We start from the raw sequence: 25,250 nt of genomic DNA on the forward strand, positions 1-25,250 counted from the left end.
CAGTGGATTTCGACGTAACAAGGAAATGTGCAGAAACGTTGAGTGGCACTACATAGGCTCTCGTAAGACCTGGTACAAAAGCATTCGGAACGGAATTACCGCGACGTGTGTGAAAGACAATTCACAGTTAACGTGATTCGTACAGGCCGTAGCATATGTGCAGAAAGTATCCACCGCTGAAGAAAGGTTCCAATTCCATTAGGCCTTCAAACAGAATCTAAAAAGCTATATCTTACGTGAACGCACAGGGCACAGCACCAGCTCTACAGAAAGATGTAGATAAAAGTTTTATTTTAATTAACTTCACTTAAATTACAGCCCGAACTTTTTTTAACTTTAACATGTAACATCACATGCTCGCCACACGCTGTTTAATTCTCAGAATTAGTTGTGTTCCTTGTATGAAGTATCGAAAATTGGTCCACTTTCCCTAGATAGTAGCTGTCTCAACCGTTACAATTAATTCTGTAGACAACTGAAATTATGAATTTTTCACAATTCTGACCTATTTTGTCTTTTTCGTAATTTTAGTTCTCATGACGACTCGTGGGACCGAGACCTGTAAACTACTGTAACTTCAGCCAACGGGATAGAGACAGTTGTGAATAAATAAGTATAGAATAACGGCTGAAACAGGTGTAAGGTGTCACGTAAACATTTCCTTTAGATATTTATTCGTATCACGGTTTGATAATGAGACCGTTTTAGGAGTTGCTGTTCCGCAAGAACGAAAGAGAATTTGGTTTTGTTTCATGGATATGAAAGAATTATTCCTGGCGAAAAACTTCCCGTCTGATATCTATATTGTTAAAACACTATCCCGGGATCCGGTACTAGTTGCAGCCTCCTGGCAACACACATTAGTCTTTCAGTATTTTATGTAATTAATTATTGATGGAATTTAAAAATTTAAAATGCTCTAATGATCAACTCATTAATAAGCGTAAAGTTATATTATGAATGTAACACAGTATGACAAGTTTTACAGTCAGAAACTGAGTTTGTCTTGAGGCAGTGTAAATGACACCGCGCAAGTACTTGGGCTTCATTCATCCAGGATTTGAGAATGACAGCACTTAGCTACTGCCAACACCGTGTGCAAATAGTTTCAAGCCACTGCCAAGGTCTCTCTTGCTAACATACCCCGCAAAATGATGGAAGAAAAAAGTTTGTTGTCCACTACATTGCCGCTGTTTGTGCAGTAAGACTTCCGCATCAGGCATGGCGTTTTAATTTACTACTTTACTCCTAACTCTGACCGCCACACAGTTCGCACACTGTTTCCACCTACACCACTAAAAGTACCTGCAAAAGTATATCGCAGTACAACACATAGTTCAGTAGATATGATGTCATAAACATATATATGCGTGAAAAATTAGATTTAGCTGCAAATGTGAGCAGATTTCCCAGTTTATACTCATTCACTTCGACTTCCAACAAACTGTAAACATTATTTACAACTTTTCCTAATTTCTCGCTTCCATGCCTAAAGGCAGGCAATGGCCTTGCCGCAGTGGCTACACGGGTTCCCGTGAGATCACCGAAGATAAGCGCTGTTGGGTGTGGCCGGCACTTGGATGGGTGACCGTCCAGCCGCCATGCGCTGTTGCCATTTTCCGGGGTTCACTCAGCCTCGTGATGCCAGCTGAAGAGCTACTCGACCGAATAGTAGCGGCTTCGGTCAAGAATACCATCATAACGACCGGGAGGGTGGTGTGCACACCCCATGCCCCTCCTATACGCATCCTGCTATGAGGATGACACGGCGGTCGGATGGTCTCGTTAGGCCACTCGTGGCCTGACGACGGGGTGCTTAAGCTTAAAGGCAAATATTTAACTCATTTAGCTATTTGTAAAGTAACTGGGCGCTTGAAGCTCTTTTACACATGAGAGTTCCATGCTTTAAAGAACTTGTGTTTATTTGTTGTAATCTTAACTGGGACTGCTTACTGATACAGTATGCATTGACAAACAGCATACAAGTCTCAAGTAATTCAGAGCATTTTTCCTACTGTGTCACAAAAAATCTACTTCCATGAATAAACATGTTTTACGGTATATGTCCGTATATATATGGACGAACATAATACCGCTATAAATACTGGACAGAGTTAAAATTTGTCTTCCCATAACTTCTGCATGCCTCGAAGTATTTTCACAAGGGATCTCTGTAACCTTCACTGAATTAAAAAAAAGAAAAAGTTGAGGTCAGTTTCTCTGTAGCGTGAATTAATTATTGTTCTTCTCCCACCACATAAAATTTACCTTTCTTGTTTAAGTCATACCGTTTTGCATTAATCACCGAATTTGCAAGATACTTTCTGTTCTAGTGGCCTGTGAGTCTGCTGTTTATTTTGCAATATATGTGAACACAACTGATAATGTTCAGTGAGTGACAAGTAATACTTTTGTAGTTGTAGTAACTTCTAACAGCAACAGCTTATGACAGCGTACTATTACGCATGTGGAAAAGGGTGGAACATTTTACTTATTTTAAAGTTTGGAGAAATTATGGTTTTATTTATTCAAACACAAACAAAAATTATGAATAAACTGTTCTTATGTACAAATATTATTATTGTTCGCATGTGGCATCAAAATTAAATCCACAGTTTCTGAAAGTTATCCATAAATGAAGCGATTTTGAGAGAGGGTAAGGAAATGAGGAATTGGGGTAGTACAACGACAAGCACAACACGCTGAAGATTTTCTGAGGTTTTAAAAGTGTGAGCTTACTTGAAGGTGTCTAGCGTGAACAATCTGGAACCGACTGTCACTGCTGTATGTTGCTAGGCCAACCGTTAGTAGATGATAGTCCTTCCTTCGTATCCAGGACACCTGCAATAGATAATGTTTTGAAAAACGAACCAAAATAATAAGAACGACACATTGAAATAATACACATTACATGCTTCTAATCTCTATGGGACTGGACGTCACTTAATGTACAATTGTGACTTCATTTTACCTCCTTTCAAACATTTTGTATTATACATTCTTCTGCGTCCTAGGAGGGACGTAAATATAGGTAATTTGAGGATTCGCAAGTATAGTTGGTTTGAAAACCATATAATTTTTAGTTTAAAATAAATAAACACACAGGGTGAGTCACCTAGAACTTGCACCTCAAATATTGCGAAAATGGAAAGTGCTACTGATGTGCGGTTTTAACAGAATGGACTGGTAATCAGGGCTCGTTTTGTTAACCAATGAACAGATTGTAATAATACTTATAAAGTGTATACTTTGTGCAAACACAGCCATCGTCAAATGGGACAATGTCTTTTGACATCAACGCATTGAATGTAGGGTAAAATAGAAAGTCACTGGCGCTTGTTGCAGGATTCTAGCGTGAGTCGTGTACGAGATATCGTACTTGGAAAGGCTTAGACTCCGACACACTTATTTCCACCATTCAAACTGCGTAGTTGCTAGAGACAATGTTGCTATGTTGGCCTACAGTGTGCTTGTGTGTTCCTTGTGTGCATTGCGACTTGCTAGTCAGTTAGTGTTTGATAGTCGAAGCAGTAGTTGGTGAGAGGACGATGGGGTTTACCTGTGGAGAAAAAGCCGACATGCTCATGGTGTAAGGAGAGTGTGGGAAGAATGCAGTTCGTTTTTGTACAGTGTATGCTTCACGATATCCCAATACACGTAAACCAAATCGGCAATTGCATATTAACCTCTTCAACCAAATACGTGAACGTGGTAGTGTAACACCAATAAAACATATAAGAAGGAAAGAGGTGACGATAGAAGAGGGGAAAGTTAATGTTCTTGTTGCTTTTCCAGTTGATCCGCTCGTTAGCTTCAGTCCAATTGCAAGAGTGACCTACGTATTCTCCATCGACATAGGTGCCATACCTATGCCATCTCTATCCATCAAGAGCTGGACGGAAACGATTGTGAGAATTATGTTGACTTTTGTAATTGGGCATTAAGACAGGATACTACAGATGTGTCATGTATCTTGCCCAGTGATGAAGCCACATTTACCACTCACGGCGAGGTAAACAGCCGAAACATTCGCTATGGGTCTGTTCACAATCCCCGTTGGCTTCGTCAGACGGAACGTCGTCGTCCAGGGAGTGTAAACGTATGGTGTGAGATAGTGAAGCATCGCATCATAGGCACATGTTTCATAGGCGGAGCGCTAAACGCGCCCGAGTATGGAAGCCTCCTAAAAGACCACCTTCAGTCGATGCTATAAGACGTTCCTCTGCAGACTAGGAGGAAACTGCGGTACCAACATGATGGCTGTCCAGCCCATAGTACACGGAATACTGCAGCATGTTTCCAAATCATCGGACAGGACTCAGAGGACCTTCGCCGGCCCGTTACCCTGATTTGAGGCCTACCGTTTTTTTTTTATTCTGTAGGGAAAATTGAAAGACACTGTCTGCAAGAACATGCCGACTATAACGGATGATAGGCAACGTCGTATTACTGCATCCTGCTGGGACATCTCCTTGAAATGCAAGCACATATTCAGCAATAGTTCCATATCAGATGGGAAGCGTGTATTGCCGCTGCCGGTGGTCATTTTGAACGCAACCTGTGATGGTCACCTGTCTCATTACTGGTCAGAATTCACATAAGTAGTGAACCCACTTTTGTTGTTCTGTATTGTGTGTTTCCTCAGTTAATGAACAGCTGTCGGTAGGCGCAATTTTCAATGTACGATATCTCGCAAACAACTCGCTCTAGAATCATGCAAAAAAGACCACTGACATTCTGATTTACTCTACATTCAGTTTGTTAATTTCGATAGGCTTTGTTCGACTAAAAATCTGTATGTTTGCACAAAAATACACTTTATATGTATTATTACAAACTATTTATTGGGTAACAATACGAAACCACTGACTGCCAATCCCTTCTGCGAAAACTGCACTTACCATTTTCGCTACATTTTCGGTGAAGTTTTAGGTGATTCTTCCCGTATACACCGATAGGAACTTTATTTTTCGCTACATCTTGTACCTTGTGTTTTCAACCTATTACTTTCGTTGTTTTAGATATACGATGTTCGAGATTTTATTTCAGAAACTCGATCAATAGATGTTTCTAAATATAAGAGTAAAATGTTTTACTCAGTGATGAATGTACAGCTCCTGCACAATAGCAGGAATTACCTCCATCGAGATCTCCTCAGTTCACCGCTACCGGAAATTTAGTTGTTACTACCACTGCCGGCACACGAGATTGATAGATATGTAATAGGAAGCAGAAAATGTAACCAGGCCGTAGATGTGTATCATTATATCAGATAGGCAGGATGTAAGAAAATTGAAGTAAGAGAACGAACAGGAGATAAAGAAGTACAGGAGGAAATGAAAATAAGGTTACCTTGGATATTATACTCTCAATGTCATTCAAACAAGTGATGGTATTCCTTTCCATAAGAGAGGCTAAATCATGAAACTAGAAGATTCAGTGAGAAAATTGTAACATATGAAGAAACAGTGCATCTTCAGGTTGTACATTAATTTATTTCATCCGTATCTTCTGAAATTACCAGAAATAAATGAGTCATATGGAGAGTGCTGATATAAAACGACCGAAGTGTGACTTTTTTAAAAAGCGCTTATTCACTGCTATTGTCTTCTCGCTACTTTGCTGCAAATCCTTGAACTTCTCGAAGTGGAAGAAATGTTTCAAACATTCTTTACTAGAAACTGCATGGTACCTGTGCCTAATAGCACGTCCCTCAGGCGTTCAATATGTCATTCCAATGCTTACAATAGACGTTTTTCATTTTAAAAATGCTACTGAAACATTGTTGTCAATGTAAGAGTGTGAGGTCTCCGAATGCAACATTATAAAAGTGTCTTATACTCATCCATGTCGAAAAACGAGTAAAAACACTTACTCTGTAACAGAAGAACAGGAAAATGTCGGTGTATACAAAAGAGTATAGACCGTGGAAGTTGTATGTCATGCTGTACTTCATCACTTCATCTGAAAACACAACCATGTTTATTAAAGACCTCTTGACGGTGGTGCTGCTTTTTCCCCAACAGCACAGGGAGTTTTACAATAAACATCTGATCCCACGAATTCTTAAAGAATCACAAGTCAGTATTGAGAGATTCCTTGCGAGAATTGAGATTTTAATCTCGCTCTCGCGAGATTCGAGAGCTGTCTTATATAATCTGTTCCATCTAGCGCAGAAGAAGACAACTAAGAAACGACTGAGCCGATCATATGACATAAAATAGTAATCACATTTTCGCACGGTGTACTCCATCAATAGTTGAAATGCTGCTCAAAGCAGTGTTTTGTCTGAGAATTCTGTTGCAGCATAATCGGAGAATAAGTTATGCTTCCACCTAATAATCGAGAAGGATTTTAGATTATAATGACAATAATGTTGTATGTAATTTAGTGTCGTGAAACCAAACTTATGTCTGAAAAAGTTGTATTTCATTCTTTTCACTTAGTAGATTCTGTTGCAGTCAGTAGAAATATTATTTTGCCTCTAGTGAAACTTAGCAGTATTTCTTCTAACATGCGTAACGAAAATCTAAAGCTTGCAATGTGTGCATAATCAAGTTTTGCTTATGGTAGTGTGAAATTGACAACATGAATATCATTCAAAACAGCGATAAAAGGAGATTATTACATTCGGAAGTACTAGGAGAGACAGAGAAATAAGCAAATGGCATTGCTGACCTCTCGTAATATGGAGAACTATAAAAGGATCTATAAAGTATTTCTAGTGAGCAAAGACTCTGGCACTAAATCAAAGAAGGACAAAACTACAGAGGAATCATAGAAATGGGAATAGCGTCAAACCTAATGTAAAATTTGTTGCGTTACTCACAATGTTTGTGTGACTGTTCCAGTTTGAGTTATTCGTGACAGTAATTCTCGAACTTACATCTTCAGATTTGTGTAATTTGTCGCGTAACCAAAATTTAGCGGATTTCTTTTAATACTCATGTAGCTGAATTCACACTTTTCATTATATAGTGTCAAATGCGGCCTTTCCTACATGTGCAAGATGCAGAGAAAATACTGTTTCCCCTGGTTTTACTATGTATATTAACCCAGAACGCGAAAATCAGCAATTGTAAACTATTGAAAGTATCTCATTTTATATACGAAGGTTTCGTGTAACCCTTTGAATCCCTTCCTTATTATATATTGAGCATTATCCTGGTTTACTTGCAGTCCAAATAACGTAAAAATTAAAATAAAGGAAAGCTTTCCGCTTAGCTAGTCGACCCCATGACGTTAAGATTACAGTTTTGTGTTCTTTCGCCATCACCGATGGCTGCCTGTGACCTACGCTAACATAAACAGCTGATGCCTCGCCCGACCCGTACCAAAAACGCTATTTCTTTCTAAATGCATGGCCACCTGAACCAGCCACTTCTATCACTTTCATTTCTAGCCAAACCCTGCGTAAACCGTCCATTTCGACGGAATCGATGATGACGTACAACCACGGCCCCCTTGTGAGAGAAGAAGTTGAAACATGAGAGCTAATCGTGTCTACGCGAATAAAATCAGTCAAGAAAGATGACAAGGAAGGGCAGAAGAATCACTTTAGCGTTCGTGTGTAAGAGCAGCGACTTACCACTCCGGAGGCAAATTTGCGCACGACGCACGGCAGGGTGGCCGTGCCGCCCACCTGCGCCACCGCCACGGTCGAGTTCTCGGTGGCGAATATGGAGGTGGGCGCCGGCGCGGACCGCAGCGCGTTGGCCCCGGAGGCGGCGGCGGCGCCGGCCGCTGCAGAGGCGCCGTCGTGGTGCTTGCCACCGCCACCGCCGCGATGCACGCCGGCGTCGTAGCTGCGCGCCTCGCGGCTAGGCAGCCCTGCAACACACGGCACGTCCGTCCACGTAAGGCAAATACTGTGCCGCAGCATCGTGTCAGAGCACGTTGTTTATTTACACTAAGTTCTGCAGGGCGTTGTTTCAGGTATACTGTTTGATGCTCTTGGACAGTCACAAGTACATTGACAGTTGCAAATGTCCAGGTTTCCCTACCAACCAGCTGCTTTACGAACAGTCCGATGCAGTTTAGGTGTACTTTTCCTTCCGTCTATCCTTAGTAATGTAGAACACGTCAGGAATCGTAGTTGGTAAAAAATGATCGTGTGGCACTGTTGGCCGGGAGGCCCCATTCTGGGAAGTTCGGCCGCCAAGTGGAAGTCTTATTTCAGTCGACGCCAAATTGGGCGACTTGCGTACCGGTGATGAGGATGAAATGACGATCAGGACAACACAGCACTCAGTCCAGAACAACGTTGCCACTCAGCTAAGCAAACGGACTGCGGTAGTAGATTATACATATTTACAAAACCTGAGTTACGCTGGTGTTCCTTCCGCAGATCCTAAGTGAATCAGTGCTTATGAATGTCAAACAACTAAAGAAAAAATATTTTCCTCTAGGAGGTGATAACAAACCTGTTAGAAAACATTTCAGTACACAGTGAGGTGCAAATGACAGTTATTACGCTGTTGCGGCTACACATCATCAAAGAGAAAATCATTTAACAGCCCTTACTTACGTTGATCAGAGTACTCTACAGAAGTTTGCAAGCGGGATGTTGTGTAACATTTAACTACTTAACATTATTGATACTATAATCACATAAGTCTCTGTTAGTATGTGTCGATCCGATGTATAGTCGATTGACGTGTAAGAGTTTATGACGTTCAGAATGCTTAACTGGATGTATTATATTTCTGGACCAAGCTATTTGTGGATTAGTTATAGCAATGAACTGCTGTAACTAGCAATGTGAATACAGAAGCTTTCGAACGATCTTAGATATATCACATTATTATTCAGAGCAGTCATAAACACTACGAAAATCTTGTGAGGGTGTTGTAGGGTAAATTGTCCTGAGAAATAGTTGTTAAGATAAAAGTTCGATACTTTGTGCCGTTACTGAGTTATTAAGCTCTGACGTTAGCCAATCAGGCCGTACTTCGTGTATATTCAAACTCCGCGCCAGAAAAGGTAACGCCAAACGCGTCCTTCCTTTAGTTTCCTAAAACCGAACAAGAGACCGAATTAAAGTTATTCGGAATACATTGATATTTCTTCAGGTGCACAATTTTATGGCGAAGAAAATTGTATACATTTATTGTTCCGTATATGTAACACGTGGACCGTTAAGACATACTTCGTCCGTCGTGCATCGTCTCGAACGTCGAAACTGAAGAAGGTTTTACCATGGATCATGTGATGTTTACAAATAGATGAATGAATTCTGCTTCAATGCCATAAAAATTTTTCCTGCCTGGAAAATGGGAATTTCTGCTATTTTCCAATAGCTTCTGTTTCAAAATGCATTTATCCTGCAACTGGTTTTTAACGATAATTCAGCTTAACTTGATTTCACTTACTGATTATTCGTGTGCAGCAGAGTTACAGTGTAGGCTACTAAACACAATACTCACAAGATTTTCTCGAATGTAACGCAATTAAATTTCAATCGAATGTTTGTTCGTACGTACTTAACTACATTGTCTCTTGTAACTTGTTTTCACGTTTGGAGAGAAACCTTAATTTTCTGAAGAAGTCTTTGTAATTTCAGAAAAAGGATTGAGCATCTTAAAAATTGAGTGCCATCACTTATAAACGGAATAAGAAAGTATATTAAACTTCTTTTAGAACTGAATATCTGAAAAATGTTCCCTACCAGTAGTTGGTTTTCCAATGTGTAATGTGAATATCCCACGTAATAAAAAAATAAATTTGATGTATTGAAGGAGACATTACTGTAGTCGGTCAACCGGATGACGTCGTCACAACTTGTGCGTCAAATCATATTTCATCAGAACCTTTACATACTTCAACAATACCTGCACAGCTTAAGAGCCTTGCAATACTCAACGACTGGATATAGCATTTGTAACAGGAACAATTAATGAAGTTACTCAATGACAATATAAATGATACCAACATACCAAGGATAGCACAATCAAACCTATCCCAAGAACGGGTGCACGACAAATTTAGTTTAAATGTCAACGCAGATGACAGCTTCGTATATCCAAGCAACACTGTCGAAATGACTTCGATTTAAACATCAGTTGCAAGGAATAGAGCTGAAAAGGGCACCGAATCGAGACTCATCTGGTCACGAAATTGCACTGCTACTAGTCATCCAATCTAACACACATGTAGTAGATGCACTCAAATAGAAATGATTAGCAACGACAGTGATATGGTAATGACTGATCACTGGAGGTCGGGCACAAAATATCTGTGGCAGTTTTATAACCGTTACTCACGAATTTAATAATGAAGTATATTATTCTAGAAGTGGTCAGTTTTAAAGTGGTTCCTCCAAGCATACGAACTATTTGTTATACGGGGTAAATCACTGTTCTCAAACTCTGTGATTTACGCATTGCAGCAGTTACTCTGCCCTGAAGAAACATTTTGAGATTGAAAACTGCTAGGTAAACAAGTCTTTATAGATGAAACAAGTGACCAAGTTAATAATGGAACTCTTATCACTAGTACGGAAGTGGTGCATAGGCATAAATGTTGCTTTGATGAAGTTTCAGTCTTCAGACCCAACCACAGGCCTGTCAGCTACGTCCAGTCAGTTGCATCTCAGTGCAGTTTTAGTTTGACCACTACGCCAGACAAGTTATAATGGCGCTTTGAACTTCGCAGCTTCTGATCAAGCCAAGTTACAGGACAGCTGACGGCTAGGAGAATAGTCTCTCTCATCATGAGAATACTGTACAGTTCTGTTTCTTTCCCTGCGCTCTGTGTTCAGCAAATAACCTATAATAATCAGCGAACAAAATTTTTGTTTTCTATACATCTTTATTTTATATACATCTTTATTTTATATTTTGTCTTTCTTCATATGACGCTAGAATCAGTTTATTATCTTGCAATGAGACGGTTTCTACTGTCTTTATATCCAGACTTATTCTTTTCGACATTGATTTTCTGAGTAGGTTGATGCTACGCGCCATATATTCCTCTTCTGTGTCAATCTCTTCCTCTACGGTGGCTATCATTTCATCCTCTGCACTCCCTCTAGTACCATGGAAGTTATTCCCCGATGTCTTAACGCGTGTCCTACCTTCCTAAACCTACTTCTTGTCACTGTTTCCCATACGTTCTTCAGTCCTGTGGAAAGTAACCTTATTTCTGTTTTATTAGTGTTCTTAACTTTCAATATCCTCCTGTAGCACCCCATCACAAACGCTTAGATTCTCTTCCTTTCCTGTTTCCCCTTGTGCATAGTTCAATAACACGCAATACGATGCTCCTAATGTACATTTTCAGAAGTTTTTTCCACAAATTATAGTAAGTTTTTGGTAGTAGTGTACCTCTCTGAGCCAGGTATGCCCTCATTGCTTGTGCTAATCCTCATTTTAGTTCCTTCTTTCTTCGTCCGTCATGGGTTGTTTTGCATCCACGATTGCAGAATAGCAGGATAGGATAATACCTTAGTTTCGGCTACTTTATAGTCACAATTTTTTGATGTTACGTTTATTGCAAATCTCATTTATACTAATCACTGTGTTCGTTTTTCTTTTGTACCCAACAGACTATTCGTTCCCTTCAACAAGTACTGTAATTCTCCTCGCTTTCATGGAGCATAGAAACGTCATCATTGAACCTTATCATTGATAACCTGTCACCATGACTCCGAATCCCACTGTTGAACCCTTCTTTTATATCTGTCTTTATACATGTATCGACTGAAAAGTAGTGGCAAAGTCTACGTCCCTGTCTTATACTCTACCTAATCTGAATATTTCGTTATTTGACTTACACCTTCATTTTCCCCTCTTTGTTCCCGCACTGATTGTATTTTGTCAGTATTTCCACAGATTTTGCCTGTTTTTTTCTTTTTCTTTTTGAAAATTTAGAACATCTTGCACCATTAACATTGTCAAACGTTTTCCCAAGATCAACAAATCTTACGGTGCCTGAAAAGAAGTGGCAAAGTCTACGTCACTGTCTTATACTCTACCTAAACAGAATATTTCGTTATTTGTCTTCCACCTTCACTTTCTCCCCTTTGCTCCTGTACTGATTGTATTTTGTCCATATTTCCCCAGATTTTGCCTTTTTTTAAGAATTTAGAATATCTTGCACCATTAAAATTGCCAAACGCTTTCTCTACATCAACAAATCTTACGGTGCCTTGAGGTTTCTTAATTCTTACTTACATTAGCAAGCACAATATTGGAAACGCTAACTGGTGCCTTTAATTTGCTTAAAATTAATAATTCTAATAATATCAGTATCTCAATTCCAGCACTGAAAACGGCCTAATAATAAAAACTTATTCCATCCGCTCTCTGATCGTGGCATCGTGATACAGTAATAATTTCAGCACCCTTGGTTTATACAATACATACAACTAGTATGTTTATTCGTGCGAGTACCACTGTCGTACGAGCAACCAGAAATGAGCAGTGTGATCGATCAAACTTTTTTCTCGTTCGTCCATTCTTATTATTCCCTCTAGGCTATTTGTACATAATGTATATAACCAGTCTGTCTTTATACCTATTTTGCTCTATTTTACACTATAGAAAGATTTCCGTGGATCTGCGATTCCTACGAACATATCCTGATTTAACTAATTCTTGCATCCATTATCAGTAGCAAAGTCTGCCTCAGTGGTGCCTTTACCTTTGTGAAACAAAAACTGATCATCTAACAGATCTTCAGTTTTCTTTTCGATTCCTCAATATAGCATTCTTCGCAGTATCAGTACGAACTGCTTAGCTCATTGTACGACGGTTGCCACACTTACCTGTTCTTGGTATGTTTGAGACTGTGCGAATTATATTTTTGCGAAAGTTCGGTGAGGTTTCTCACAGACGCCACACACCATATAGAACAGTCTGTTGGTTGCCAAACTACCATAGCGTCTATAAAAAGACAGTTTCATTGTGGAAAGAAAAATTTATGTCTCTATTTTAATACATTTTTTTCGTATTGTACCGTTTGTACGAAATTAACAAGCAATACAACAGCACACGTCAATATGTACATGATTTGCTGCATCATTCTACTATAATAGTAATGCCAAGAGTGAGATTTAATAGAGAAGTCCTTTGTTTCTTCTTAGTGGTAACGTGCTACTCCTGCTGTCACCGGTGATAATAACGGACCTCTACTTCGTGTAAGTTCGGACGTTCACCATTTTATCTCTTTCATATACTTCTGTACATAGGCAGGACGACAGGAGATAAACAAAGTTTCCATTTTTATTTGTAAAAGTGATATAACTGAAAAGGATAGGGCTGGGTAGATGTGGAGGAGGAGACGAGACAGCAAATTCATCGGTCTCTTCGGGGAAGAAAGTCGGACGCACCCTTTCAAAGAAAGCATACCGGATTTTGCCTGGAGTGATTTACGGAAATCACGGAAAACCTAAATCAGGATGGCTGGACGCGGGATTGAACCGCAGTCCTCCCGTATGCGAGACCAGTGTGCTAACCACTGCGCCACCTCGCTCGACTTAAACCATTCATAATAATTCAAAAATTTGTGACCTAGACTTTTTCTCATTAAATAAAGAATTAAGAATAATTTAGTAAAAGTGACATTACCTCTGTGATTTTTCGAACGGAGAAGTACAGGTGGAAGTATAATTGTGAGGCACACTCATGGGTAGTTCCTTGATAGCCCTGATAGAGAATAATCAGTGAATTGAGAATATTATGGCTTCATGGCCCGTCCAGATTACAGTTATAATCTGTCAGGATGCCCCAACAGTTGACCAGATTAATAAAAACAGAGGAAACTTAAGATGATGGTTTTCATGCTTCAGGGGTTCTACACAGTCTCCCCGCACTTGAGCACAGCTCACAGAACGTTCACACAATTATGCGGAGCTGTGAGGGAAGTCCTTCTTTGGGATGTTGTTCATGTCTTTTATCACATTTGTTTGAATTTTACTGTTGTCGTCTAAACGTTGTCTCTTCGCTTGAATTTCTGCACGTTATCGCTTTGTGGCAATTTCGTATTGATAACTTCGAATTTCGTCACGTTTGACGATATTTTCTGAAAAAAGTTGTCAGCGTTTTGCATTTCAGTCAAGTCGCGCCTGGGGTCCAGATTTCGTTGTGTTTAGACGGGAGCCAGGGTATGCGGGACAAACTTTCCATCCAGTTTTCTCTTCTGTAAAATTTTTTTAGATTACTCATGAGTTGTGTTCGCAAGTGCTAATATGGACAACCTTAGCTATATAATGGAAAAACAAAAACGAAAATCCGGGCCGGACCGGAGCTCCAACCCGGATATCACGCTTAGCGCGACTGGTCGTCTTTATTAGGCTGTCCGAGCACGCTGTACGGACAGATCCCAACTTCTGTATGTCATCATCCATGTGTCTACAACCTGCTCTCATACATTCCTGTACAGGGGAGACATTTTGCCGGTGGTTGTTGCCGAGCGGTTCCAGGCGCTTCAGTCCGGAACTGCGCTGCTGCTACGGTCGCAGGTTTGAATCCTGCGTCGGGCATGGACGTGTGGGATGTCCTTAGGTTAATTAGGTTTATGTAGTTCAAAAGTCTACCGGACTGATGACCTAAGATGTTAAGTCGCAAAGTGCTTAGAGCCTTTTGAACCAGGTTTTTTGGAGGCACTTTAACTGAAAGTTCGCTTGCCCTGCGTCGGCGAATAAATACAATATTGGAGTGCACGTGTTTTGCAGAATTACGATGCTGATTGAGTTGGACACTTGATTTAGAGATGTATGCTACTGGCCATCAAAATTGCTACACCAAGAAGAAATGCAGATGAGAAACGGGTATTCATTGGACAAATATATTATACTAGAACTGACATGTGATTACATTTTTGTGCAATTTGTGTGCATAGATCCTGGGAAATCAGTACCCAGAACAACAACCTCTGGCCGTAATAACGGCCTTGATACACCTGGGCATTGAGTCAAACAGAGCTTGGATGATGTGTACAGGTACAGCTGCCCATACAGCTTCAACACAATACCAGAGTTCATCAGGAATAGTGACTGGCGTATTGTGACGAGCCAGTTGCTCGGCCACCATTGACCAGACGTTTTCAGTTGGTGAGAGATCTGGAGAATGTGCTGGCCAGGGCAGCAGTCGATCATTTTATGTATCCAGAAAGGCCCGTACAGGACCTGCAACATGTAGTAGTGCATTATCCTGCTGATATGTAGGGTTTCACAGGGATCGAATGAAGGGTAGAGCCACGGGTCGTAACATATCTGAAATGTAACATCCAAAGCGCCATCAATGCGAACAAGAGGTGACCGAGACGTGTAATCAATGGCACCCCACACCATCACGCCGGGTGATACGCCAGTATGGCGATGACGAATACACGCTTCCAATGGGCGTTCACCGCGATGTCGCCAAACACGGATGCGACCATCATGATGCTGTAAACTGAAGCTGGATTCATCCGAAAAAATGACGTTTTGCCATTCGTGCACCCAGGTTCGCCGTTGAGTACACCATGGCAGGCGCTCCTGTCTTTGATGCAGCGTCAAGGGTAACGACAGCCATGGTCTCCGAGCTGCTGCTGCAAACGTCGTCGAACTGTTTGTGCAGATGGTTGTTGTCTTGCAAACGTCTCCATCTGTTGACTCAGGGATCGAGACGTGGTTGCACGATCCGTTACAGCCATGTGGATAAGATGCCTGTCATCTTGTCTGTTAGTGATACGAGGCCGTTGGGATCCAGCACGGCGTTCCGTATTACCCTCCTGAACCCACCGATTCCATATTCTTCTAACTGTCATTGGATCTCGACCAACGCGAGCAGCAATGTCGCGATACGATAAACCGCAATTCTGATATCCGACCTTTATGAAAGTCGGCAATGTGATGGTACGCATTTCTCCTCTTTACACGAGGCATCACAACAACATTTCACCAGGCAACGCCGGTCAACTGCTGCTTGTGTACGAGAAATCGGTTGGACACTTTTCTCATGTCAGCACGTTGTAGGTGTCGCCACCGGCGCCAACGTTATGTGAATGCTCTGAAGAACTAATCATTTGCATATCACTGCATCTTCTTCCTATTGGTTAAATTTCGCGTCTGTAGCACGTCATCTTCGTGGTGTAGCTATTTTTATGGCCAGTAGTGTAGATCCATTCCGATATGTTACGTTAACTACTTCCACTCTCTACGGCCACACATCCACTACATGTCATTGCGTGCTCACACCTTACTGGTCGAATGCACATCACTTTTTTATTGTTGTTAGCTCCAGCTGCCACCGTGGTGCAAAGTTAGACAAAGAGTGTAACATCAATCAGTATTCACCTCCCTACAGGCTGCATGCACCGATTCAATGAAGAATAGATCAGCTTTCAATTGGCACTATAATTATGGGAACAACTCATATGTATCTCAAGCTTTAACCTCTTTTAACAAAAAGTATTTCACACAGTTTCACAAATCCGAGCATTAGAGGGGAGTAGCTTAAATGAAGAGCCATCTGCTGGCTATCAGTGTGTAATCAGTGACCTTGCAGCACAGTGCGTTTGGTAACGATGCTAGGTATAGCTACAAATGCCCCACATATATCAGCGAATGGCACCACGTTGCCCTTAAGAGATTTTCGAAAAAGTGACACTAGCGGCCATCGTTTATCAGGCTGCGGATATTCAGGGGTGGAACTGCCGCGCACTCTCCGAGTGTGCGCGTCCCCCCTACACAGCAGTGTCGGCTGAAAGGCCAGCTCTTCCCGAGGGGTGGGAGGAGCCATCCCAGACAGATTTCGCGGCCGACAAATTCGCCCTCCGCGCTGGCTACGGCTGGGCCTGGCTCTTTTCTTTATCGATGCGGCAAATTTGTAGGGCGGCGATTTTTCTGGGCCTGCCGGAGTTTTGCGGCGGCGGCGCAGCGGTTTTAACGGCATCCCCAAGACTGCGTATAACGTACGGCGGAGCCGCGGCCGTATCTCAGGCGGAAGCTACAAATAGCGGCACATTACGGCAGCCCCGAGACTGCGTCTGCGGCGAGCCCCGGCTTTAAGGGCCGGAGGAGCCCTCCGCGCAGCGCCTATTTACAACCGGAAGCGCCCCCAGGCAACGTCACTGTGCGCCGGACGACGACAACTGTTGCAGCATTGGCGGTTAATAACCTGTCTGGCGACCAGCTTGGTGCAAATATAGCTTATATTCCAATTATTCGCGATGTAGTACATAAGAAGCCTTCATGAGAGATGTATAAAATCCTTTCCTTTCTTCATATTTTCCTATCATTTAGTAGAACGACAGAAAGAAGGGCTTCGTATTATTCAATTTTTCTTCGCGTCATCCTCCGCCAATGGTGTCACTCGGATCAGTAAGGTACTATATGTGGTCAGCTGACCACTCTCCCAGCCACTATCAGAAAGAACCTAAACATCTATGGTGCATAGCACGCTAACACGACAGTACTGGCGAGCCCCTGGAACACAGATACTACTGGAAACCCCTGATATTCGACCCGCCGAAACACAGGCTAACGCAAGGAAACCGTACTGTAGACGGCACGAAAACTAGCCGCGCACACCCCCTGCACTATGAGCTGATCTATGACCGATCACCCAATAATGTATGACGACCTTGAATTGTTACTGGGACGCAGCAGCTGTAGCAAGCCCTACAACGAGGTTCCGCAACGACAAAGGTAACGATGCACGATACCTCGCACTAACATTACCACACCTTGCATGCACTGTCGCAACTAGCAAGCCGCTACTGCCCTTACTAACCGTACTACTTGCGACCGAACCGCCGAATCTTTCCATCAGTAAATGGGGTATGTTCTCAACTGACTCGGTTGTTTTAACCCCCTACACTGACGGAATGACCCATTTCCGTATGTATAAAGCCAATAGGGACTTGTAGCTGTCACGCCCTTGCGCTTACTGCTACGCATTTTAACCGTAAATAGCTCAGTCCTAATGGTAAGAGGTAGTAGTGTATTCACGTTGTTAATCTTTGAATACAGCACAGCTGCCACAAGCTCAGCTCACTTTTACTCCACTCCTACCCTCGCCATTGCACCACATTAACTAGGTGCTACATGGACCTTGCTAAATTCACTTGCGTATACATTTTTGACCGTTACTCGCCAGTATTTACCTAATGATTAGTACACTCCTAACCGGACTATATCCCAAAGAGCTGTGATGATTGAACGGGTTCGATCCACGGCCTACAGTGCCCTACAGTTCACATGGTAACACTGCCTACCTGACCCACTTAACTTGGCAGTGAGCTTATGTATCCAATCACCGCTGCTACCAGCAGTGGATAATCCTATCAGCACGACGAGAGCAGCAGACTTACCGTCGAATCCTCCTGAAAATACTTATAACTACGGTCGCCAGCTCTGAAGGAGCAAAAGAATAAATCAATTTTTTGGCTCGTTTCAAAGTGAAACGGCTTGAGTTGAATTTAAACTTAATTCTGAATATTACTATTTCTGATCATTCTAGGTGATTCTACAAAGCAAATACTCTCTCAATTTCTGTGAGTTGGCTTGGTAATTACTACCAAGACAATTTATGCAACTTAGGTTAACAAAATTCTATCCTTCAACTTATTTAATGATTTTGGATATTACTCTTTGGACAATTGAAATAGAATTAGTTAAGTGACTTTACTTGAAACGTTACTCAGAAAAATTTAAGTAACTATAAATAGGCGACTCATTCTGGTGTGACCATTGCTCTTTTCAACATTCTTATACGCTAAAGTATTCCACAACCAAAATAATTGTAAATGAAAGAGGTGATGGTGGCCTCAGTCTGATTTCACTATACTATGTTTGAGGTTACTACACTTTACAATGAACAACATGCGTCGTAATTTTACTCTTTACTATATTCTGTCCTCTGCACTTGCATAAAAGAAAACAGGTATTTTTCTTTTACATGTATACAAAGTTCGACTTAACAATTGCAAGCAGTCTTGCCTTGGGTAGACGTGTCGGTGCTGGTGGTGAGATGCATGTGGCTAACGCAGCTCTTCAAGCCTCATGCCCTTAATGGGGGCTGGAACTACGAGCTGTAGCACTCGTATAAGCTACTGCACGTCCGCCATAAAATCTGGGCGCAGGAACTCTTACAATCAGCCCCAGTGGCATAGAGACGGTTTCGACAACCATTCGTCGCGTTCTACTCCACAAACGGCGATGATATTCGCCTCTTCGCTGTTGCACAATCACTTTTGCGTGAGCACAGTTACGCACGTCCAATCACGTCAACACTCCCCAGGCCATTCCATGGTTCAGTCCCTGTGTCTCCAGCTACCCCTAGCTACCCTCGTATCACCAAGAGTGGGGGCGTTCCCCTACCACCTTTTTACCGAAACCATTTAGTATTTAAGAATATTTATGTTTATTACCCTGGAGTTCATACCAGTCATAATGATTTACTACTAGCGCTTTACAACATTAAATTATACAGTAATAACTTATAATTACCAAGAAAAAGAATACATTTGACTCCGAGAGCTTAGTGCATTGTCTGACAGGTAGCGCTAATTCGCAGTTTCGCCAATAGATGACATCAGGGTGCACTCCCTGGCAGTCTCACACCAGCGCGCCCGTTTTCGACGCCCGGGCTCCAAATTACTGTCAGGCCACCATCATTTCAGTTCCGATACACATGCCCCACTTCTTATTGAAGTATCTAACAGTGATAATTCAATAAGAAGTCTCTCCTATAATGTATCTGAAATGTTCGTTAAGCTTTTTACCAAGGGTTTTCCCTTTCTTACTGATACACCTCGATACTTATATTACATATTTAAAATTAAACACCATTTCTTTCTCTCTTTCCTGCTTAACATTACATAAATGATTTACATATATTCTTTCCAATTTTCTTACTTCTAAACACAGTACACTTTAAACATCTTTTCTACAAAAATTTTAAATACACTTCTTTTATCTCAGTCAAGTAAATCACACATTATGCGCCTATTACTTTATAGCCCGTCCTTTTCACTTTACCTCCTCACTTTTCTACCTCTTCCACAACACTTATTTACACATCTAATAAGGCGACCTTAGAAGCTCAGTCTTTCCCAGTCTGTTTAGTCTCTACTTATACTAGAAGTTTCATTAGAATACCGCAACATATTTTAGTGAACACTTACCTTTCACATAGAACAAAAGAAATAAAACTATTTACATATTGGTTTACTTTAATATTTATTTATATATTTATTTTCAATCTGGTAGAATTCGTGGTTCATACCTTTTGAGATCCACTATGTTTCTTACTCCCAGGCGTTTGCCTGTTAATGGGTACTCTAAATAATAAGCATTCACATTGGGTATGGACACTATTTTAAATAGTCCATTATATATATTTAAATTTGCTGATCTCATTATTAATTTCACTTGACTTTTCATGTATTTTTACAAGAACGAGATCACCTATTTTGAATTTAGGATTCTTTACTTTTTCGTCGTGACGACGAATTCTCGCATCTGCTTGTTTTCTCATCTTGTCTTTTACTAAGTTCTTTTTACTATCATAATCTAATTTAACTCTATCTGGAAATTCTAGTAGGTCTTCTACTAGACTTTTACTTCTTGTCTTTTTCAGGATTTCTTCTGGAGTAAATCCAGTGCTCTCATTTGTTAATGAATTTATGATTTTTTCGAATTCACTCACATATGTGCCCCACTTCTTGTGGTTACTATGGCAGTACGTCCTAAATAACAGACCTATCTCACGCATATATCTTTCTGCTGGATTGCTTGATGGGTGATAAGCTGAGATATGTACCACTTCTACCTGTTTCTCAGTTATCCCATCCTCCCACATTTTTGAGCAAAACTGAACACCATCATCTGATAGTATTCTCTTTGGCTTCCCTAAAAATAATCACACACCATTTTATCATACACAGCTCTGGCAGTAGCTTTTCTCAAGGGATATAGCTTTATATACTTTGAGAAAAGTTCAACTGCTACAAATATGTACACAAAACCCCCCATGGCTTTCGGTAATGGTCCAAAGATATCTACTGCTACTATTTCTAATACTTCATCAGGTTTTATTGATTGTATGGGCCCTTGATTAGTTGCATTTCTTACTTTCGCCTTTTGCCATAGATCACAAGATCTTATCCTGTGTGCTACCCTTTGTGCCATGTTGGTAAAGGTAATGCATTCATCTAACTTATCGGTACACTTCCGTGCACCACAATGGCCATATGCCAAGTGAACATAATCTATCAGCACTTCAGTGTGTTGTTCCGGCCAACATACTCTCCACTTCCCTGGATTATTTAATCTTTTAAGATACAGTACACCTTTATTTATTTTATATGAAGCCCTTATGTTAGATGCGTCCGGATTGTCAAACTTGACCTTTACTGACTTGAGTGCATCATCATCACTTTGATATCTTCGCATATTCCGACATATTTCCCTAATTTTTTCTCTTCCTTCCGCTTTTTTGAAGTAATTCACCTCAAAAACGTCTTCCCTAATCTTTACACTTTCTAGTGTCTCACATCCTTCCGGTAATCTCGACAAAGCATCCAGTACTGCATGTTCTTTCCTTTTAACATACTTCATCTCTATATCAAATTGTTGTAAAAACAGCGCCCATCTGGTCAACCTGTTATGTAACAATCTGCAGTCGTTCAAAAATATTAAAGCTTTGTGGTCTGTATGGACCACAGTCTTATGTCCCCATAAGAAAAGTTGAAATTTCCTAACACCCCATACTATAGCTAAAGCCTCCTTCTCTGAAACCATATAGTTTCTTTCGTACTTAGACATGGTTCTACTGCAAATGCTATTTGTCTATGAGTTTTTTCCCCATCTATCATTACCTCCTGAAATATGGATACTCCCAATCCATAATCTGAACTATCTGTTGCCATGTGGAACGGTTCACACAGGTCAGGGTGCCATAACTTTATGTTTTTAGCCAAAATGTCTTTTAGCCAGTTGAATGCTGTTTCACATTCCTCAGTCCATATATACACACTGTTCTTCTTAAGTAGGTTGTTCAGATGTGGGCTATTGAACACCTGATAATCCACATACTTACGATAAAAAGAACAAAGTCCTATAAACGACTTTAATTGTTTTTTATTCTTGGGAGCCGGACAATTTCTTATTGCTTTGACTTTATTGGGATCCTTTTCAATTCCCTATGGTGTTACTATGTGACCTAAAAACTTTATTTCTTTCTTCACAAACTCACATTTTTTCAGGTTCAGGGTCATTCCTCCTTTAATTAAAGCTTTGAACACCCTGTCGCATAACTCCATGTGCTCTTCCCATGTCCTTGTAGCAATTAACAGATCATCTACATAAACCGTGATTAGCGAACTAAGTTCACTCCCAAAAATTTTGTCTAAAGCCCGAATGAACACTGAAACGGAAGTATTTAGGCCAAATGGTACCACTGTGTAATGGTAGCATTTGCCATTGAATAAAAATGCCGTGTACTTCCTAGACTCCTCACTTAATGGGATTTGCCAGTATCCTGCAGTTAGGTCTAAACTAGTCATGGACTTTACACCATTAAACTTCTGCAATAAATTATCTATGTTCTCTGGACGATCCAACTCCCTCTTCACTACTTTATTCAGAGTACGAACATCTATCACTATTCGTACACTTCCGTCCTTCTTACCTACTATCACCAATGGGTTATTATATGGGCTAGAACTCTGTTCAATGACCCCACATGAAACCATTTTATCTATTTCTTTTTGAACTGCTTCTTTCTTAGACAAGGGTACATTATATGGTGGTTTAAAGAAAGGTTCATGCGCCTCTCCCTCCATGCAGTATTTATAATTTATCACTCATCCCAGTTTGTCCGAAAATACCTCCTGATTTTCTTTCAGAATTTGCCATAGATCATCCCTTTGGGCATCAGATAGTCCTTCCGTTTTATCCACTACATTTCGAAGGAGTGTCTCCTTATTTCCATCTTCAACTATCTGCCTCACCAGAAACCAATCGAATTTTTGACCTATTCCTGAATCATGATCATCTCTAAATTCTTAACCCATATCAGCTGGTTCTCTTCCATTACTCTAGATGATTCAAGTGGTATTTCTATTACCGCTCTATCAACTTTACAAACTATTATCCCTTTGTCACAATCTATAATTACTTTCTGTTTTATTAAACAGTCAATGCCTAAAATGATCTCGGCACTGAGCTCTGGAACTACTAAAAATGCATTCGAAAATAGCTTGTTTTTTATCTTAAATTCCATCATTACTTGATGTTTAACAGGTTTACTACATTTCCGTGTCGCCCCTATCACTTTAACACCTGTTACTGGCATCATGACTACTCCTCGTTGCTCTTTGATCATCTCAAAAAATGCGTGCGAAATAGCACTTATTTGAGCACCCGTATCCAACAATACATATAAGTCGTACCCACATCATTAATGGGTAGGATTGTTTGCATCCTATTGTGCTCTTTCATACTTTCTTTATCTTCCCATAATAAATCCCTTTCCACCACCAAGTTTTGCCATATTATTTTTCCGGTTTTTATACTGACCATTCCATCTGGAGGTTTCTTTCTCCTTTTCATCCTAAATTCTTTCACCACTTTTTCCAATAGTCCTTCGTCTAGGCTCTTTAATGCCATCTCGTTCTCATTCGAATCAGTCATGCCTGAACTCTCGGTTGCGGAATCGGAAACTTCCTCTACTTCTTTTTCTCCCTGGATGCTTTCTGATGATTCTGACGATAATTCCTCCTCCTTAGAAATATGATCTTCTTCGGATTCAAATAATTCTCGCAAATTATAATCCATTTCTCTACTTTCCCTTTGTTGGATAGTGCATTCGCCACTCTTACTTTCATTATTTTCCCCTACTAATGGAATTCCACTCTCACTCAACTCATTTGCTTCAGTACTACAGGGATCACAACACTCTTCCTCTTGGTTAGATACACTTTCTCTAATTTCTTTAAAAGAATCTTCATCACAGTCATGTACTCTTGCTGTCACTAGGTACACATCATAATCGGTATGGCTCTCTAACACTGTCATATTCGGGTCCAAATTAATCACTTGAGTGGAAGATCTTTCTAATTGTGCTGGCTGGCTTTTGAGCTGATGTACATATTCTACATACGAGGTAATTTCTGAATCGGCATGCGTCTCTGCACTATGCCCCTTTTCTTATCCACCCTTTCCTCTTTAATTACTTCTCGATGCGATTCGTCGACTATTCGTACGAACCTTTTACCATAAGTCACATCACTCCTCCCTTGCCCCTGCCTCTCTGCACAGTTGCCATCCCTACCGACAAACAACGCCTTCTCTGACTCTTCCTTCATCAATTCGTCACTCTGACCTCGAATTGTACTTATTTCATTCACGTGAGCCTTCACATCCGACCGATATTCTTTTCCTACTTCATTTCCCTTAATAATTCCTCCCTGCCCTCTCTCCTCTGTTTGTATCCCTGCATTATACTTCGCAAAGTTTCGTTTATGTAACTGCTCTTCAGGCGAACGACGCACTATCCTACTATAGTACTGACTACTCCGATCTTCCCTATATTTGGGCCATTTCTTTCTTTCCGCGCGCGTTAGGCCCTTGACCTGCGCGGTATTTAGTTTCCCTTAATTTGATAATGCATCCCGTTTCCCTGATAGTCCTCTCCCTCGCTGAGAGTTACCTCCTCGACCTCTTCCTCTCATCATGTTAATTTGCTGTTCATTCCTACCACCTTTTACAATTCCATTCTGATTTCTGAAACCTCGAAACTCTCTAGTTTCACGCCACCTATCTTCATTCTCGATTTTTTCTAAAAATTCATCGAATGTTCGATGAGTGCCTCCTACATAACGCTTTGAATCGTCAGGTAGCTTTTTCCACAACTCCCACACTATCTCCGATTCTGATCTACGATCTTTAAGATACTCCAAACGCTTGAACCATCCTTCACAGTATTCTTTCATGAGCCCACGCCCATGTTCTGGCATTCTGGCGACAACGAATTCTCTCCACAACCTATCTCTCTGTTGTGTACTCCAGAATTCCTCAAGGAACTTTTCTTTGAAGTCTGTAAACTTCAAATTGTCGATATCCAAATTCAATCCCCAACGTTTAGCATGACCTGCTAAAGCGTCTATTACTAAATTAATATTTTCTTTATCCGACATGTCTGTTGGTAAGACACGTTCACAATTTTTTATAAAATCCATTGGATGCCATCCACCTTGTTTCTTTTGAGGATCGTATTTTTCCTCCCTACTCAGTACTTCCGATTTTTGCATTACCAGTG

General features: G+C 40.8%; 1 protein-coding gene across 1 annotated transcript in view; it reads right to left on the reverse strand.

Annotated features, from left to right (window-relative positions):
• Positions 1 to 24,007, reverse strand: part of LOC124799164 (lachesin-like) — a 61,935-nt gene extending 37,928 nt beyond the window's left edge. The window contains exons 1-3 of the mRNA XM_047262703.1: positions 23,812 to 24,007; positions 7,589 to 7,830; positions 2,740 to 2,841 (exon numbers count right to left, since the gene is read on the reverse strand). Coding sequence (XP_047118659.1) covers positions 2,740 to 2,841; positions 7,589 to 7,830; positions 23,812 to 24,007 — 540 coding nt within the window. The remainder of the gene's footprint in view (positions 1 to 2,739; positions 2,842 to 7,588; positions 7,831 to 23,811) is intronic.
• Positions 24,008 to 25,250: the final 1,243 nt, after the last annotated feature.

Source organism: Schistocerca piceifrons, chromosome 5 (genome assembly GCF_021461385.2).
Source record: "Schistocerca piceifrons isolate TAMUIC-IGC-003096 chromosome 5, iqSchPice1.1, whole genome shotgun sequence".
NCBI lineage: Eukaryota > Metazoa > Arthropoda > Insecta > Orthoptera > Acrididae > Schistocerca > Schistocerca piceifrons.